We start from the raw sequence: 18,380 nt of genomic DNA, 5'->3' as shown, positions 1-18,380 counted from the left end.
GTAACTTATAAATAACCAGTGTTTTTTATAGTTCCCCTGGAAATCACAAGCATTAACCAGATTTGGAATAACAACATATGGAGAGTCCCAGCATCAAAGATAGCTCAGTGATTTCCACATTAGTATGTGGAGTCAAGTGCTACCCAGGGTAGCTCACAAAGCTGTGCTCTAAGCAGTTAGATAAAAGCTTGAGCTGTGGATTCGTTCGTATGTAAGGACACACCAGATTTTATTTTTTTCAAATGGGGCATGTATAATTAGAAAACATTCTACAAGCTTGGTAATATGTCTGTTTTACTGCTCAAACCTCTACACTGACTAAAATAGAGCTACTAACAAATGATTATCAATAGGGATAACATAACACCAAAAAAAGTATATATTATGAATTACAGAAAGAAATGTAACAGACACCACAGATCAAGTACCCATGAATACTGCATCACATTACACCTCCTCTTATCTGTGGTAAAAAAGTATCTGTCATACAAAAAACTGAACACATTTATCACACCAAATCAAGCAAATACATTTTGGAAATTATACTGACAAGTTCTGGCAATATAGTTATTAATCACTTATTTACAAACCAAGAACGGTAATGGAAACATTAATGAATAAATAGATCAAGAACTTTGAAATTTATTCTGCCAAATAAGACCTGCATGTTGCACTCTGATACCAAAATCAGGAATGTAAAAATTGTCAAACTGAGCTAATGCAGGAAGATCTAGCATTCTTTGGGCTTTTTTGGGTTTGTTTGCTTGTTTGTTTTAAATTAATTTGCTTCATGGTTATCAGCCTAGCTTTCTAAGCAAGCCAATTCAGGTATTTCTGCTCAGTGGATGTAAGAACGCTTTAAATGCAAAATATGCACAAAATCTGTTTGTTTATAGTGCAGTATCTTTTTCACAGAAAGCAGAAGAAAATTAAAGAAAAAAGAAGAAAAACAAGTTTCAAAAACAGTTTCGTTTTGCTACTAAGATAACCTCAAGCCTACAATAAAAACCAGATATATTATTTTGACAATTACCAGCTTTGTTTTATAATTTACATCAAAAATACATCCATTAGTAATAAGAAGTAGTGAAGGTAGTCACATGGCTTAGAACATCTTTTCCTCATGTTCTGCAACTAAGCTTCTCAGAACATGCCAATGACAATATGTGTGTTGCCATCACTAGAAAGGCTAGGAAGCACATTTTTCCCCATCTACAGCTGTTTATTATTGTTTTTTAAAATAAATGTGCAGCTGCTTCACTATGAATGTACCACAGACAAATACATCAGCCTACTCCAGCACTTCTTATTCCTACAGTAAAGGAAAATAAGGCTCCTAGCAATGAGGAGCTTGGGAGCGTGAGGGGGAAGAAGAGAAGTGTTCATGTGTTATTCTCCAAAAGCATTCTTATTTCTGCCCTACAAGCAAGTGCAGAAATAAACTACTCAAATTGTACCTTTCCCTTCCACTGACATTTCAAATAGTGCAAGTCTAATTAATTAGACTATATTAGACTTGTAACAGCACATTTCTATAATGCTGTATGGCAAATTCCACCATCCTCCTCTGCCCCACACTGTAATGACATTTGTCCATTACACAAAGATCCAAGGCCTGCATTTAAGGGGAGCACTAAAGACAAAAATCAAGAAAGTAGTGAGTGCAACTCACTTTCTTATTCTAATCTAAGCTAACTCAACTATCCAAAAAAATCAAACCAAACCCAGTATTTGTCCTAGCTGCCACAGAAAAATAAAGGAAAATAGGGAATTATTCTCCCACACTTTTTACTGTGATAATCAATTGGACAGCACTTAGATACCTATTCAACAGCTAAGACAGTTCTTAGCTGTGTATTATTGTTAATAGTTGTCATTAGAGAGAGAGAAAAATAGCTAAAATCACTCTAATTGTGTGTCTCTAGTGCCACTTCAAGCAGACACTGTCTCCTCTATGCCAAAATGACTTCTAAAATTTAAGAAAATTTCTTAAATTTTATATTTTAAAAGATGAATATAGATATATATAAATAAGTACAGAATTTCGGATTTTCTTACAGTTTTGTTTCTTGGAGCACTCAATTACCCTAAAATATCAACAAATAAGAGCTAATACTCTTAAAACACTTATTTTCAAGCAGCTTTAGGTAGCCAGTGTCAATTTGTGATGACTTCAATTCTGATATGCAATATTTACTACATTACTTGTACTAATGATACAATTTCACAGCATTTTAGTAGTATTTTATAGCTTTTTTTACAACACTTTAAAATTCGCCCACTAGTATTCCTCATGTTATTGTTTCAGATATTCATTTACCATGACTCTGACTTCATGCTTTCCATACGAATTTTACTGGGCATTGCAAAACAAAATGTATGAAAAATTTACCCCTCTATGAACCTGATATGAAGCCATATCAGCATAGATGTGACATAAAAATTATGATCTCTGTGTGTATTTAGCACTAGAAGTGAAGATTTCTTACCAAAAGGAGCAGATAAGGATGTCTCTACAGTTCGGTGGCCATCACCAAAAGGAAGGTCAGTGCGAGTGAAATCTCTACTTTTGTCATTGTTGTACTTCACCGTTAGCTTAGTAAACTTGGAGAAATCAATACGCAGAGTGCAGCAGCCAGTGTAGATACAATGGCCATCCAGAGCCTGAAGAAAAATAATTACATTTTCAGAGATAAAACACATCATGTCAGCCATCGCTGTAAGTTTATATTATTATTGCGGCCTTTCAGGACTTGAAGGTGGCCTATAAGAAAGATCAGGACAGATAGTAGGGCAGGTTGGCATAGGACAAGGGGTAATGATTTTAAATTGGGAGGGTTGATTTGGATTAGCTATATGGAAGAAGTTTTTGCAAAGAGTGTGATGAAACATTGGCACAGGTTGCCCTGAGAGGAGGCTGATGCCCACTGGACAGGGCTCTGAGCAACCTGATCTAGTTGAAGTTGACCCTGCTCACTCCAGGGGATTGGACTGGATGACCTTTAAAAGTTGCTTCTCATTCAAACCACTCCACCATTACAAAGTTTTCACCTTGTAATTGAATCCAAACAGTAATTCACCTTCTGGTATTAAGCCCTCTTTTTAAACACCAAGTAGACAATTATGCTGCAACTATCTTTACCTAAACCTCTAGTGTAGTCTACTAGTTAGTAGTATATCACCTTGTGCCAAGTGGACAAAACACAGCTTTAAGCATGACTTAACTTCTTATGTCTCTAGTCTTACTTCTCTCCCACTCAACACACAGTATCGGATGGTAATAGGAATACTAATTTGGAAATTTTAACTGCGTGAACTGACCCTTACATGAGGGACTCTAATGTAGGATCTGAAGCACAAGTCCCATGAGGAGTGCTGGAGGGAGCTGGGGTTGTCTGCCCTGCGGAAAAGGAGGCTCAGGAGAGACCTTACTGTTCTCTACAATTGCCTGAAAGGAAGATGTAGCAAGGTAGGAGTCAGTCTCTTCTCCCATGAAACAAGTGACATGACAAGAGGAAATAGGCTCAAGTTCTGCAACAGGAGTTTAGACTGGATATTATGAAAAATTTCTTCATCAAAAGGATTATCAGGCATTGGAACAGACAAGTGGTGAAGTCACCATCCCAGGAGGTACTTAAAAGATGTGCAGATGTTGTGCTTCAGAACATGGTTCAGAATTAGGTTTGGCAGCATTAGGTTTATCATTGGACTCAATGGTGTTTTCCAATATAAGTCCCAGACCTAGGCATGACTTCAAGTGAAACAAGAGAGCGGGCAGATCCTGTGCCAGTAACCCCCAGAAGTGGTGTAGAATTGTAGGTGATGCCACAGCAGAGGCACCCATCTGCTGACCTGACCAGTGGTCTAAAAAGGTCTCCAGTCTGCCTCTCTGGGACTTGAATCACAGGTGTCATGAAAGGATTGCTAAAGCTTTTCTACATATCTGACTATTTATTACCTCCTGCTCCCTTTATATGAGAATTAAAGATGACTTGGATGAAGGGGCAGAGGCCTCCTCAGCAATTTCCTGACAACACAAAGCTGGGAGGAGTGGCCGATAGCCCAGAGCGCTGAGCAGCCCTTCAGAAGGATTCCAGCAGCCTGGAGAGATGGGCACAGAGGAACCTTCTGAAATTCATCAAAAGCAAGTGGAAAACACAGACTAGGGCCTGATCTACTGGAAAGCAGCCTTACAAAGAATGTGTATCTTTGTGGACCACAAGATACCTGTGTGCCAGCAATCTGTCCTTGTGGCCAAGAAGGCCAACGGCATCCTGGGCAGCATTATAAAGAACATTGTGAGCAGGAGAAAGGAGGTGATCCTGCCCCTCTACTCAGCACTGGCGAGGCCACATTTAAACTGCTGTGTTCAGGTGTGGGCAACTCAGCCCAAGGGAGACATGGAGCTCTTGGAATGGGTTCAGTGTAGACTTAGAAAGATGACTAAGCAATTGAAGCATCTCTTTCACAAGTAAAAGTAGAGGGAGCTGGGCCTGCTCAGCCTCAAGAAGACTGAGAGAGACTATTATCAATGATTTTCATTTTGACAGACTCATGCAGGTCCTGGAGTATATGCTACAGATTTGTTTGCAGCTGATGATAGAGTGCTGTTCTCTTAAATAAAGAGAGATATCAAAGTTATTCATGTGCAACAAGAGTGTTAACTTCGTGATTTTTCACCATTCTAACAGTCAAAATATTCCTAATGCTTCCCCTATCCCTTAGCAAGGAAAACCCCCCAACAAACAAACAAAATCAAGCTGAATACACTATACTTACCATTTTGGCATAATATGCATTCATTGCATCAGCATACTGGAGCAGAACTTGAAATTGATTGTTCTTATGGAACATGACAATCTTCAAGACAAAGCCAAATTTAGAGAAAATCTGTTAGGGAAAGAACATGGGCTTTAAGAAGCAGTGAGTAATTCATGCACACTAAAAACTAGCATTTAATATTCCAAATAAATTTCTGAAAAATATTTCTGTTGTGAGAGCCGAACAAAAATAAAATTGTGTGAACTCAGAATTTTGTATCAGGTAAAAAAAATAATTAAAGAAAAGCTACAGAAGACAGGAAAGAAGTACAAAATTTCCTTAAAGAATTAGCAATGTCTAATCAAGTAAACAAGAAGGACAGTCCAAACAAGCACTTGTCAAGTGTCTGCAGAAGAATTGTGAATTACAAATCAGAGCTGAGGTTTGAGAAATGGACTTCACAAGTCCCAGAATCACAGAACACATGGAGTTGGAAGGGATCTGCAAGGATCATCAGCTGAGTCCAGTTCCCAGCTCTGCACAGGACACCCCACAGAATCACAGTGATCATGTGCATGAGGGCATTGTCCAAATGTTTCTGGGAACTCTGTCAGGCTTGGTCCTGTGATCACTTCCCTGAAGAGCCTGTTCCAGAGCACAACACTCTCTGGGTGAAAAACCTTTTCCAATCCAACTTAAACATTCCCCAACTCAGCTTCACGCCATTTCCTCAAGTCCTGTCACTAGGTGAACAACACTGAAGTCACAGCACTGAAGAGATCAGTACCTGCTCCTCCCACTTCCCCTCTGAGGAAGCTGTAACTGCAAGGAGGTCGCCCCTCAATCTCCTCCAGGCTGAACAGACCTAGTGCCCTCAGCCACTCCCCATAAGGCTTCCCCCTCTAGACTCTGTACACTGCTGATTCATATTCAACTTGCCATTGACCGAGATGTGCAGGTCCCTTTCCACAGTGCTGCTCTGCAGCCTCTTGTTCTCTAGCTTATACACATTACCCTTCTCTGTTCCAAGCTAGTTTAAAGCCGTCAACAAGCCCCACTATCTCCTACACTAGGACCCTTTTTCCCCGCTGAGAAAGGCACATCACATCAGGTGTCAGTGGAACAGGTGTTGAATAGATTATCCCATGGTCAAAAACACCAAAATTTATTCAAGTACACAACAGAGCCACCTGTTGACCTGGTGGATCTGTCTATTTCTATAAATATTATTCCTTGTTACTGGAAGTCAGTTGAGATGGGAACTGTAAACTACATTTCAAGACATCCACTTTTATGTTCTGTACATTAGATAAATTCCGCAAATCTGTTGAATGAAATACAACTTAAATAATTTGTGCACTTATTAAGACCCACTGCCTAGACTAGAAAACAGCGAGGAAAGAAGCAAGACAAAGACCTAGATTTGAACCTACCCCTATACTTTAATCAAATGGTATTTGATTTATTGCAAACCTAAGTATTGCAGAAATACTTGTAAAGGCTGAATTTAAATATATACACATTCCAAATGAGAGTGCGCATTACAGGAAGATGTTTAAACAAAAGCTATGCCACAAAGAGCAAGGACAAAAATAAAGCTAGGATGTATCATGCAAGTGCAGGAAAAAAATGTCCAGTCAAAGAGGAAAGGTAAGTTTGAGAAATATGATTAGTTTTCAAACAAACTGTTAGAATCAATGCAAAGTAAGGAAAGCAGAAACCCCTGAGAAATATTAAACCTGCAATAGAAAGAAAGGCCTTAGATAAGTATAACCATCTCTTGACAGCCTCTTAGGCTAGAATCAGTGATACAAGACTAATGTCCCAACCATTTGGACCCAGTTTCTTCATCTCTCAGAAACGAGATTTTAATGCTGAAGGCATCATTTAGTCGTAGAAAACAGAACAAAAACCTTTTCACAGCAACTTAAAATTAGTCTTTGAGTTCCTGTTCATAAATCACTTCCTCTTAAGAAATGCCTAAATACACCTTCTCAACATATATTTTTCCATGTTTATCCAGAAAACTTAACAGACCTTTTTAAAGTAATGAAATTTAATGTATTCCTTCCTGTTTGATTTTAAACCTAAACACACTGTATATATCAACTTTGTTTCTGCAAAGATAACACTGAATTTTCAGCTTCTTATGATAAATATTTTAAGGCAAATTGTGATTTTAAAAAGTTAATTTTTTTGACAGGTAAAACAACTTACAAAATACAATCCAAGTAGGGGATGACAGCTTGCTTACTAGTGTTCCATAAGATGCTATGCCTGTCGGTGAAAATACTCATTTTCATTAACCTTACCACACAAAGTTAGATTGTAGCTATTGGGTACAAAGTGCTGCTTTAATTAGAGGAGATTGTGTCCTATTAAGAACTCCAAATAAGACCCCTTTTCAAATATTACTAAATTTTCAAGACATATTGGAAAAGTAGTTGAGAGCAATTCAAATACTGAAAATATAGTTGTGGTGCACTGAAGTAGACTAAAATCAAATGAAAGTAAATTAGTATGAATTTCCTCTTTGCTTTTGTATTCTTAGAACTAGTACAGCTCCCATAACCACAGGAGCTTGTTCTGAGGTTATTCTGAACGCAGTAATAATCCTAAGCAGGTGACATAGTATTTGCACAGGCTCAGTAACGAGCGAGTAACTCAAAGACACACACAAAGGTTTAGATCCAAGTGGCAACTAATATGTACACTAGTTAATCAGTATCATGGTGAGGAAATACAGAGAAACAGAAAAATTTAAGAGGTAAGAGCTAAAACAGAGTGTTGCTAAAAACAACTATTGTTTGAGATCTTAGCAGAGCAGGAAAAGAATCTTCCAAGACTGCAGGTTCCTACAAAATTATCCCAGTTATTCTAATTTGTATTATTTAAGAAACTCATATGTGGGGCGTGGTTTTTACTGCATAAATTACTACTAATTACAAAAGTTTCAAGAATGAAAAACTTTGCAATATTTGTAAAGTAACAACAAATCTTCTGGAAGCAAAGAAGTGGTCTTAAAGTTATTTTTTAACTGAGAGCTTTCAACAGCATAACCCAAACCCTAGCAGAAGTTATAGTAGTCTTTCATAATTACAGCCTACCATTATTCTAAGCTTAGAGAGGTAGTCAAATGCCATTCCAAAGATGAACAATCAAAAACATTTGATTTGAACAAGCAATTTGCATATTACACCACCTGCACTGAGGTATAAAAGTGAACATAAAACCCTAAATATCAAGCAAACTATCAAGGTTACTCAGTAGAAAGAGTGCTAAAATATGGACTCAAAAGTTCATAACATTCAGCATTTCACTAGCCCATCATGAAAGCAGAATTAACAATTCAAATTTGTTGCTGCCTCCTTAGCAAGGAACTAAATGAGACAACATGAAAATCTGAGTACTGAAGCCCTGTTTACTTGAATTTCATTTACATACAACTATTTCAAACCTAGATCCCTGAATTCAGGAAATTATTTTAAAGAGACAGTCCTCACTCAGAAGATTCAGGAACCATAGGAATTAAAAAAAAATTTAATGGATTCACAGTAGCAACATTGGAACAGATTGTGACTTTTTTTAAGCAGTCCTCATTACCTGATACAGTGTGTCTAAAGTGACAGGGCAAAAAACATTTTCAACAACGATTCGAAGAACAGAACCATGACTTGGAAGGACCCCACCTTCAGCAGCAAAAGCACTTGTAATACCCAGGTTTCCATGCTGCACAGCATTCATACATTGTGGTGCAGGTTGGGGTCTCTGAAATTAAGTCATAGCAGAGAGTGCAGTTATTTTACATACAAATTATTCATACTGAAACAAAGTTCTCCTAAATGAAAAGGACATAAAAAATAACTTCATAAAACCATATTTCCTTCATCTTATTGATTAAAATCCCACATTTATAAATCATAACTCTTACTTTCCATGCTCCTCCCTTACAACTAGTCAGTGTAATTCACAGAATTACAACTATTTTTTTGTTAAACTGCTACTACTTTCTGCGATTACAGAAGTCTTTTCACTTGTTTTCCATGGGTTTTCCCCAAAGAGGTCTTCATACTTCCTGTGAGTAGCAGGACTATGGAGAGATGTTCCTTTTCAGATGCAGTATTGTGACTTAAAGTCATGTCTCAGCTACACTATTTCTTTGGAAGACAGATTTAACAGGGCAGGTGGTACATGTTACTTAGTTTCAGAAAAATATAACCCTGCAAAATAATCTGTACTTCAGGGCTCAGCCTAGGGACTGAGACAGTAACAGTATTCAGCTGCTCTACTAGGGTCTCTTTAAAATTTAGATATAACTCAAATATAAGTGCCAAACAGCTTATTTTCAAAAGCAGACAATGCTGTTATAGAAGAAAGCAAGTTGAAAATACTCAGAAAGAGACCCAAGCAGTCTTATTTGCAAATATACATATAGTTTTCCTGATGCTCTTACGCAAACTACATCCTTAAAACAAAAACCTTGTCATTTGTTTGGTTTTGTAGATAACAAACAGATAGCAATCTTAGATGAAGAAAGAGATAAATAACATTTACCAGACTGACAAGCTTGCAAGACTTGTGTGACTTTTGTGCCAGCACAGATGAATGATTTATACCCAAATCACTACTGTCAACATTCTTCCAGAGGAAAAAAAATCATTATATATCCATCACAGTATACAACTTATGTATCTAAATGGGAAGTCAATTGAAATTCATCCAGGAATCTAAAATCCAGCATTAACCCCTAGGGTACTCTGCCAGTGACTGGACCCCAGCTTTATGCCATTGGTCACAACCATTTCAGCCTTTCAAATCACTTCACAGTTCACTTAACTAGACTGCATAAATCAGTTCATCTATTCAGATGTTATTGGAAACAATCAAAAGTCTTGGCAAAGTCAAGATGAACAATAACCCCTTGTCTTGTCCATCAATCCAGTCATCTCACCATAAAAGGCCACATTGGTTAGCATAAAGTCCTTTTAAAAACTACGCTTCACTATGACTAACCACTTTCTCCTCCTTAGAATGTTTGGAGATAGTTTCCAGAATGAGTTGCTCTATTCCTTACCCAGGAACCAAAGTAAGGCTGATCAAGCAGTGGTTCCCCAGATTTTCTTTTCATCTTCCTTGCTATCCTTTCTTAAGATAGGACATGGAAGGATTTTCTTTTTTCTAGTCTTCAGTAACTTTTTCCAACTACCATGACATTTTCAAGATTGTACATTGGCAGTGCAATGACACCAATCTGCTCCCTCAGCATTCAAAAGTGTATCTCACTAGGGCCATAGACTTTTCGTTTATCAAATTAATTTATATGTTCTCTAATGCTATTTTTTTCTACTTCCTTCATCAAGACTTTTCCACTCTTCTCAAGCGCAAGTCTTAACCACCACAGGCTGCCAAGAAGGCTCTTGGTAATTCAGCCTTTTCCATCTCTGTCCCTGCCCCATTCAGCAGCAGGCCTACATATTTTTTTAGAAAAAAAGAAATCTTATTTCTACTGCTGATATACCTCAAGGAACCAAACTTGCTGCTTTTCACATCTCTCATCAGAGACAACTCCATGTAGTCTTTGACTTCCCTAACCATATCCCTGCGTGTTTAGATAATGCTCTATAATCTTCCTGAGGCATCTGTTTATGATTCCAAGTGTCCTATGCCTCTATTTTATCTTTCAACCCAATCAGGAGCTCCTTGTTCACACAAGCAGTCCTCCTGCCACCTTCACTTCATTTCATGGTCATTATGGTGAACTACTTTTGAACTTGAGCTCCTTCACAATAATTTTACAGATTTTGAAAAGGCTCTCTCTGTAAGAAGTTACTGAAATTATATCTATATCAGAATTTGTCTACTGGTATAATGAAGCGCAGCCTGTCTATTTACTAGTGTTGTGGTTTAACTCTGGTATGCAGCAAAGTGCCACACAACTGCTCAGTCACTTTTCCTTAGCACAACAAGGAGAGGGAATTGGAAGCATAGAAGTGAGAAAACTCATGGGTTCATTTACAGACAGTTTAATAGGCAAAGCAATAGCTGCATGTGCAAGGCAAAAAAAAAGGTGTTTAAACACTTCCCCCATTGGCAGAGAGGTGTTTAAACATTTCCAAGAAAGCAGGAACTTCATTTAGTTTAACAATTACTTGGAAAGAAAAAGACCACTACTCTGAACATCCCTCCTTCCTTGTCCTTCCCTCAGCTTTCAGTGCTGAGCCCAGCATCATATAGTGTAGGACATCCCCTGGGTCAGTTGGGATCAACTGTCCCAGTTGAGACCCTTTCCATCTTCTTGTGCACTATCACTAGCAGGGCAACGTGAGAAGCAGAAAACACCTTAATACTTTCTGTATTAACACATGCATTCACAACTCATGCAATTATATCCTATTAAACAGAAATATTGTACTTACAGCCTGATTAGGTTGATTGTCAGTCCTAAGTTCCTTGTAACAGGAATATTGCATATAAACTGGTTGATTGTGGAGGAGGGGTGTAGCAACAGCGTAGTAATTCACCATAGAAACAGCAGCATCTATGGAAGCCATTTCCAAAAATGCCTGCAACCAATACATAGCTGATTTCAATGTTGTTTTTGTTTACAAGAGAGCAAAAAGCATAACTTTTTCCCAATTCCACTCTCACTAGAAAAAGTTTATGTGAAAGTACAATACTGATTTACTCAGCCTTAGAATGCATTTGTGTGTGCATGTTTATGGGGCTGTTTTATTCAATTTGTGGGGTTTCTTAGAGAGTTTTACATTGTAAGTACATTATGTCATTTAAGAAGAGGTAGAATGAGTATGACATATGGGAAGAAACGCTGCTATAAGTACTACGCTACTAATCAATTTGTTAAATTCCTGAAATCAAGCACTATTACTTAGGCAGCTGATATGCATAGTGAATGCAAAAGCTGGAACAGAACATTAAACATCCATTAGCTTATGCATTGTATTAATCCAGCTCAGTGCTCCAGACAATTTTTTCAATGAATGCTTATTATTTTTAGGATTTCTGTGCTTCTTCATGATACAAACTACTCTGCCACATCTAACAGGATTAAAAAATTACATGCATGTTAGTAACTTAAGCAGGCAGGCTCTTTGAAGACATATGTCATCAACAGTGACATCTATCTTTATCATCTATATGTTCTCACATAAAGTGGATATAGTGTTTAACAGTACTATTAACAAACGTTTAGTTCATTATGTAATCCAAAAGCATATTAAAAACTTAAAATAAATTTCAAAACATCCTTTCACATATAAAAATGTGAAAATCTTCTCCTATCAATGAAATATTTAGACATTGTTGCAATCATTTCACCCAAGGTCAAGATCAAAATTATCATAACATGAACCACATCTTCAGTCTTGCTCTTGTTATTGAAACATTGAAAAGCACATACCTGACCTTTTCCTCTTAGCATCAAGACATTGGTTACTTTGCCAAAAGGGACACCTAATGAAATAACTTCTGCTCCAGTAACATCATCTGGAATTTGACGAATATGAATGACACGTGAAGGGGAACATAGTGATCTTTTTCCTCGACTTTTTGTCTTCTCATTACCTAAAATATTTTAGGGAGGGAGACAGAAAAGTAAACAAGACAAACTCATTGCACAGTGTACATGTCAAAACCTAAAGGAGAGAAACTGCTGCCTCAGCACTGACATTGACTTAGGTATTTAGTTCTTCAAACCCTATGAAAAGATATTTCATATCATACAAAGGGACAGTGTAAGAAGATATCATCAACTATTTCAAATCTTGATAGCAAGGGGAGGGTGGGGTATGTCTGGCTTTGCTTTGGACTTGTTTGTTTATTTTCTGAAGATTTGGCTTTAGTTTGCTGTTGTTTTGGTTTTTTTTTAATAGGAGGTCAGTAGCTTCTCCCCAGATGCCTACATAAGGTATTTACAAAATGTTAGTTGCACAAAAGAGGGGAAAGTCCCAATTGGGAGGTAATATATTAATTTTCCTTTTATCACCAACTTATCTTTCTGTGACTGAATGGCTAACTCGAGGTTTTGGGTTTGTTTTTACTTTATTAAAGAAAGCCTGCTGTTCCAAATTATTTTAAGTTTTAAAAAGTCTTTGAAAAAGATAGCATGAAATCCATACAAACTCTTACATCTTCCACTTTGACATACTGCCAGAAGTGTGGTTTTTCTTGGACATATGCCTGTTTGGATCCTGTAAGGGACTGATCTGGATTGGTAAGTGACCAATGACTGCATTTCAGGAACTTTACTCAGTATCCTTGAAAGCACTTTAAAGCAGTACGCCATATCTGGAACAAGTATATTGTTCTAGAAGCAGTTGCAATGGAGGCAAGAAAGATAGCTTTAATAGCTAATCTGTTGCATTTAGCCTTCCAAGGAAAAACACAAAAGATTGGAAGAAATTTCTGTGTGAGCTATATAAGAAATTTCAGATTTTGCTGTAGGTTTTGCATGCAGTCTAAGGCTGAGAACTGGCTCACAGAACTGCTCATTCTGCATAAGGATGTTTACAGAGAGTCTTTTTATTACTGGAAGCCTGTAAAATTTTAAGTTGGATGATCAAAGCCCCAACCATACCACACTTAACAATTCTCCCACCTGTAAAACTGAAAAGTCTGTTATGCATTGATTTTTCCTTCAAGAAGTTTTAAATAGCTTCATGTGCTCTGTATGCATTCTGAAAAATGCGAACTTTAAGACAAACATGACCATATTAAACATATTGGTACCAAGACATGACAGGACATATTACTAGTAAACTCTAACAACCTATTTTGTTACTTTTCAGGTCCTAAATGGATAAGATGTCCCTGACTTAATACTAAGTCAAAGAATGCTGGACCAAAGGAAACAGGAAATGAAGCCTAGTATGAATTTTCCTTTTAGTTTTATATAAGACAGACTTGCAGAAGCAGTATCTTCTGGGTTCTGACACACTGTCAGAGGTGACAAAGTGGAGCTAAGTGGCAAACTGTTGCAGTGCTTCTTTTCTTGTGAAACCTTAGCTAAGTTACCAAATCAGCAATAAAAGCTAGCACATCTCAAAAATAAAACCTCATAGTTTTTAAACCATGCTTCTTTCTCCAGCTGTGGTTTGATACTAATTTTGATGCAGAGTGATAACCATCTATATCTTCCAACATCTAAATTTCCAAATTGATTCAACATTTCTTTAAAGCATGCCAAAGGTGATCACCTTTCTGAATTGTACTCTCAATTGAGTGAAAGTAAAAAATGCTTTCAGACAGACCAAAAGAAGCCTTATGAAAAGGCTTATGAAAATTGGTTCCTGATGTACAAAGGGAAGCTCATTACAATCACAATTCATGGCTGGTACAAATGTATTCCCTCAGCAGCCTGAGGTAGAGAGGTACACATTTTAGATATGTGACCCACCAGACCAAAAAAGCTCCAAACCCCCAAACAAAACAACAAAAAACAAGTCCTGCAACTGGAGCAACTGTATTGGGTAAAAAGATGCATTTCAAGAGTGACCACATTTAATTTTAGATTTATATGATTATTAATGAGAATGCCTACTAATAGATCCCAAAAACCTCTATATCATTTAGATACCTTGGATACCACTGTGAAGTATCAGTCATTGCACTGTTAATTAATAATATATACTTCAGCTATTACATTGCTGAGCTATAAGCTAATGCTATTTCAAGCCAAGCAGAAACATTTGGACATCACATTGAATTGATCAGCAGAAGTATAAACAACCTGACGTGCAAGTCAAAGAAATCAAAAAGAAAAATCTTCAAATTAGCTCCTCAGACTCTTCCTTCTTCCCCACTGAAAATATAGCAAGTCTTAGACACTTACCAAAAGGTGATCTGCTCTGTCCTTTGCCCTGATATAAAATAAACTATTTGGAAACCACTGCTGACAGGTAATTGTCTATGTCATGATTTAGTTAATTTATTTGACATAAAGTTACTTCATGCAACCATTGGTCATTAACACTCCGTGTACACCTAATGCTGGAAGTAATATTACCAAAAGTAGTAACAGATTTCTCTCACTTTCAACTTCCTGTCTGATCTAAAACTACAGGTAAACAAACACATACACTTACTGCATCTTCCTCAACACACACACACACAAAACAACAAAGGAAAAAAAAAAACAACACAGAGAAAGAACAGCTGAAGAACTTTGAGGGTTTTTTTTTTCATGTATACCTGTAGCTGGAGTAGAATTGCTCATGGTAGAAGGTCTATTACTGACACCAGAGGCAGCTTGTCAGGACCACACTAAAGAAATAAAAGACAAGATTACTAGTAAAAGCTTTTACAGAGAAAGCTCGATGTAAAAGTGCAACAACTCCCTTTACTTATTCTTCCCAAGAACACCCCCTTCCTATACACAGTACCCACAACTGCCAAGAACTCGTTTTTCAGGGAAAAAAAGTCAACAACATAGCTGAATTTATTGATTTATTGAGACATGGGAAAAAGTTATGTTACACTTCATATTTAAATCTATCTCACTACAGTTCACTTCTTAAAATACCAAGAATAACAAATGCTTAAGAAAAGAAATGAGCTGGCTGCAGGCTTTGCGTCTGCAATACAACATTACTTCCACAAATGCACAGCTACACAGGTAAAGTCTGCCTTTGCAACAGGACACAGGGGACCTTGAGCAAAACTAATTTGAGACATATTTAAACAAACCCATGGCACATTTAAAAAAAAAAATCTGGTTTCAGTACATTTTTTTTAAATACATATGACTTACCATCAAATTCTTAGGACAAAGATCAAAGTATTTACTTTAAGAATGTTAACCAATTTGAACTTCTAACTACTGACAGAAAAGAGTTTGAGTACCACAGGTCTGTCATTCAAAAATCAGCATCTAGCTCTAGTTATGTCTGTTTACTCATTAAGACTGCTGTAGTATCCCAGCCAAGCATCAGCTTCAAAACACCAAGAAACAAGGTACACCTTGAACAAACAAACACCTCTGAAAGGCAGTTACATTTCCTGAAACTTTCACCACTCTCTTCCATAAAAGAATTTTAATGAAAAATAAAGACCAAGGGAGTGATTCTACATGATGGAATAAGTTGATCTAAACAGCTTCTCATCACTTTGGTGGAAAGAGAACTTCCCACTGCCCTTGGTCCAGTATTCCCACATGACCATGAACTATTTATCTTGCATCAAGTCCAGTGCCCAAGAGTTTTCCTATGAGGTTAATCAATTCTCCAGCCTACCAGCACTCTAAGCTGAGCTAGACTAGTTATTCAGCTGAAAGAAATGTTGAGAAGTGGCAGGATCCACTGCAAAGGGGTAGGGATAAGCCATCATGTTGGCTTGCATCAGCTGCAAAAACACTGCTCAGAGTACTGGCTTATATGGGGTCTGTGCTAAAAGAAGCAATTAGGTTCCCCTCATGCTTGTTAATCATGTGTTCCTGCTGCTTCCCTAGTGTGGGAAAGTCATTCACAACAGAAGACTGTGACTAGGCTAGGGTGCTTAAAAACCTTTTTAGCCAAATTTAGCTGCTCATGAAGGAGCACAGGTGTTAGTGTGGATGGAAGAAAACATGAGTGTGTTCATTCTTCTCCAGCAACAGCAGAGACTTATTTTAACCATGAAACTACATCTTAACAGTATATTTAAGTACAACATATAATTGTGACAAACAGCAAAATCATTTTTACATTAAGAGAACTAAAAAATATAAACGCTGTATTTTAAAGAAATGTTAATTAATTGGTTACTAGACGTCATGGATATCACACTGCACTTGCACAAATACTAGAATGTAATTAATATGCAATGCTGATATTAATTTTTAACTATTATCACTACACTGAGTATACCAGCACTCGTATTGCACCTAAAGAGCATATTTTGATTGTAAAATGCATATCATGCTAATTAAACAAAAGCTGTATGTGCAGATGTAGTAGAAGGTATAAATTATGGTCCTTTATTACACTAAACCTTCCTTTGGAGGCAGGAAGAAAAACTGCTACTGATGCAACTCCTGTTGGAGGCTTTGTTTCAGTAAAGTGGAGGCTTTAATTTGGTTTTTAACTTAGCATTTATTCAACAGAAGAAACCTCTGCATATTTCCAGAAGGCTGTAAAAAAATGTCGTGTATTACCACGTCCAACATGTATTCTTACAATCTCATATTTAATTTTATATACACTGGTATTAAAAAAAAACACCTCAGACATTTTCAGAAGAAAATATTTTCCAACCTCTTCCATTTTTAGCACACACACAAAGAAACACAATGCAGATGGCTGCAGTGACCTGTTTTACAACTCTTTGTGTAACTGGCCTGTATTCATAAAACTGAAGCTGTAGCTCACTGCAGCACACAATGAACTGCTGCTCCAGGATGGTGGACTAAACCAGCTTTGACAGGAGAAAAATTATACCAAAATTACAACATTCATCCATGACATGTTTCGGTACTTAAAACTGACACATCATTCAGTCACTACATCCTAAGACAGTTCCCTAGATTGTGCCGTTACACTGACAATCATTAACCCACCACAGCAGCGAAAACACAAAGGAACTCTTTAAACCCCAAGCTCATCACCTATGAAACTGTTTTATTTGGTTTAATAAAAGATCAACAAAGCAATACAGAGAACCATCATAATTTCAAATGTCTAACTGTCTTCATATCTTCAAACTGATACAAGGAGTATTTTTAAAAATTACATACTTTTAACTATGTTTTTATTAAAAAACCAAAACAAAACAATTTAACATTCAATCAAGACACTGTAGAATAACTGGCCTGGCCTAGGCTTGCTAAGTCTAGAGCCCTGACTACAAAACTTAGTTTCTTACAGAAGAATTTAGAATCTTACCTGAAGATCTTTGTTATACTTTTTGTTATTGTCTGAATGCTCCACTGAAACACTGCTCCAATTTTTAACTTTTGATATCAATACTAAGTTATATATCCACCCAAACAATTACAGCACATTTATTAACTACAGCATGCCCCTTGGAAGGATGTAGTATATAAAAACTGCTAGGAATGCCACTGTTTTTGCAGGTGGCTGATCAAGGTATTTCTCAGGTACAAGAATACTAAAATGATGCTTTTCATCATCTCCTTGTTTAGACAGCTTATAAATGATAGCCCTTCTTACTCATTGACTGAAATCAAAACCAAACCAAATGCAAAAATGTTCTAGAAGATTGCAAAGATGAACTGACACCATGGCAGTTGCACAAGTTGAAGTACAAAATGTGTATGTGATAGTCTGGATGGAAGAAAAAGACAACATTTACTTCTTCAGTGTTTTCACAACTCTGCTCATATAGAATACTCAAAGAGATTACAAAAATTCAGCCTGTAAAGACTGCTTGTTCAATCTCTTTCTTTCCCACATAGAGGTGAAAGAGATATTTTTAAAATACTTTGTAACATAAAGCATTTAACTTATTAGTGACAAAGATCTGCTACGGGCTGCTCTGGGTTTGCAAGGCCTTTAGTGTTGAAAAACTCTACACAATAGGGTAGTGTGCCCTAGATAATATCTTAGAGGAATCTAATTGAATCCTTCCACAGAGGTTAGAGTCCCACCATGTCCCTAATCTCTCTCTGT

General features: G+C 37.0%; 1 protein-coding gene across 10 annotated transcripts in view; it reads right to left on the bottom strand.

The window, feature by feature from the left end:
- PTBP3 (polypyrimidine tract binding protein 3) overlaps positions 1-18,380 on the bottom strand; it is a 45,958-nt gene that overhangs the window by 15,842 nt on the left and 11,736 nt on the right. For 9 of the 10 annotated variants that reach the window (XM_041486308.1, XM_041486311.1, XM_041486304.1 and 6 more), the window contains 6 exons: positions 14,968-15,039; positions 12,179-12,342; positions 11,178-11,324; positions 8,365-8,529; positions 4,780-4,890; positions 2,490-2,664 (listed from right to left, as the gene is read on the bottom strand). In XM_041486308.1, coding sequence (XP_041342242.1) covers positions 2,490-2,664; positions 4,780-4,890; positions 8,365-8,529; positions 11,178-11,324; positions 12,179-12,342; positions 14,968-14,992 — 787 coding nt within the window. In that variant the 5' untranslated portion in view covers positions 14,993-15,039. The remainder of the gene's footprint in view (positions 1-2,489; positions 2,665-4,779; positions 4,891-8,364; positions 8,530-11,177; positions 11,325-12,178; positions 12,343-14,967; positions 15,040-18,380) is intronic. The other variant, XM_041486312.1, reaches the window with a different exon arrangement.

Source organism: Pyrgilauda ruficollis, unplaced genomic scaffold, assembly GCF_017590135.1.
Source record: "Pyrgilauda ruficollis isolate IOZ18807 unplaced genomic scaffold, ASM1759013v1 scaffold75, whole genome shotgun sequence".
NCBI classification, from domain to species: domain Eukaryota; kingdom Metazoa; phylum Chordata; class Aves; order Passeriformes; family Passeridae; genus Pyrgilauda; species Pyrgilauda ruficollis.
The sequence above is the reverse complement of the archived record's forward strand: the minus strand, read 5'-3'. Positions and strand labels throughout refer to the sequence as shown.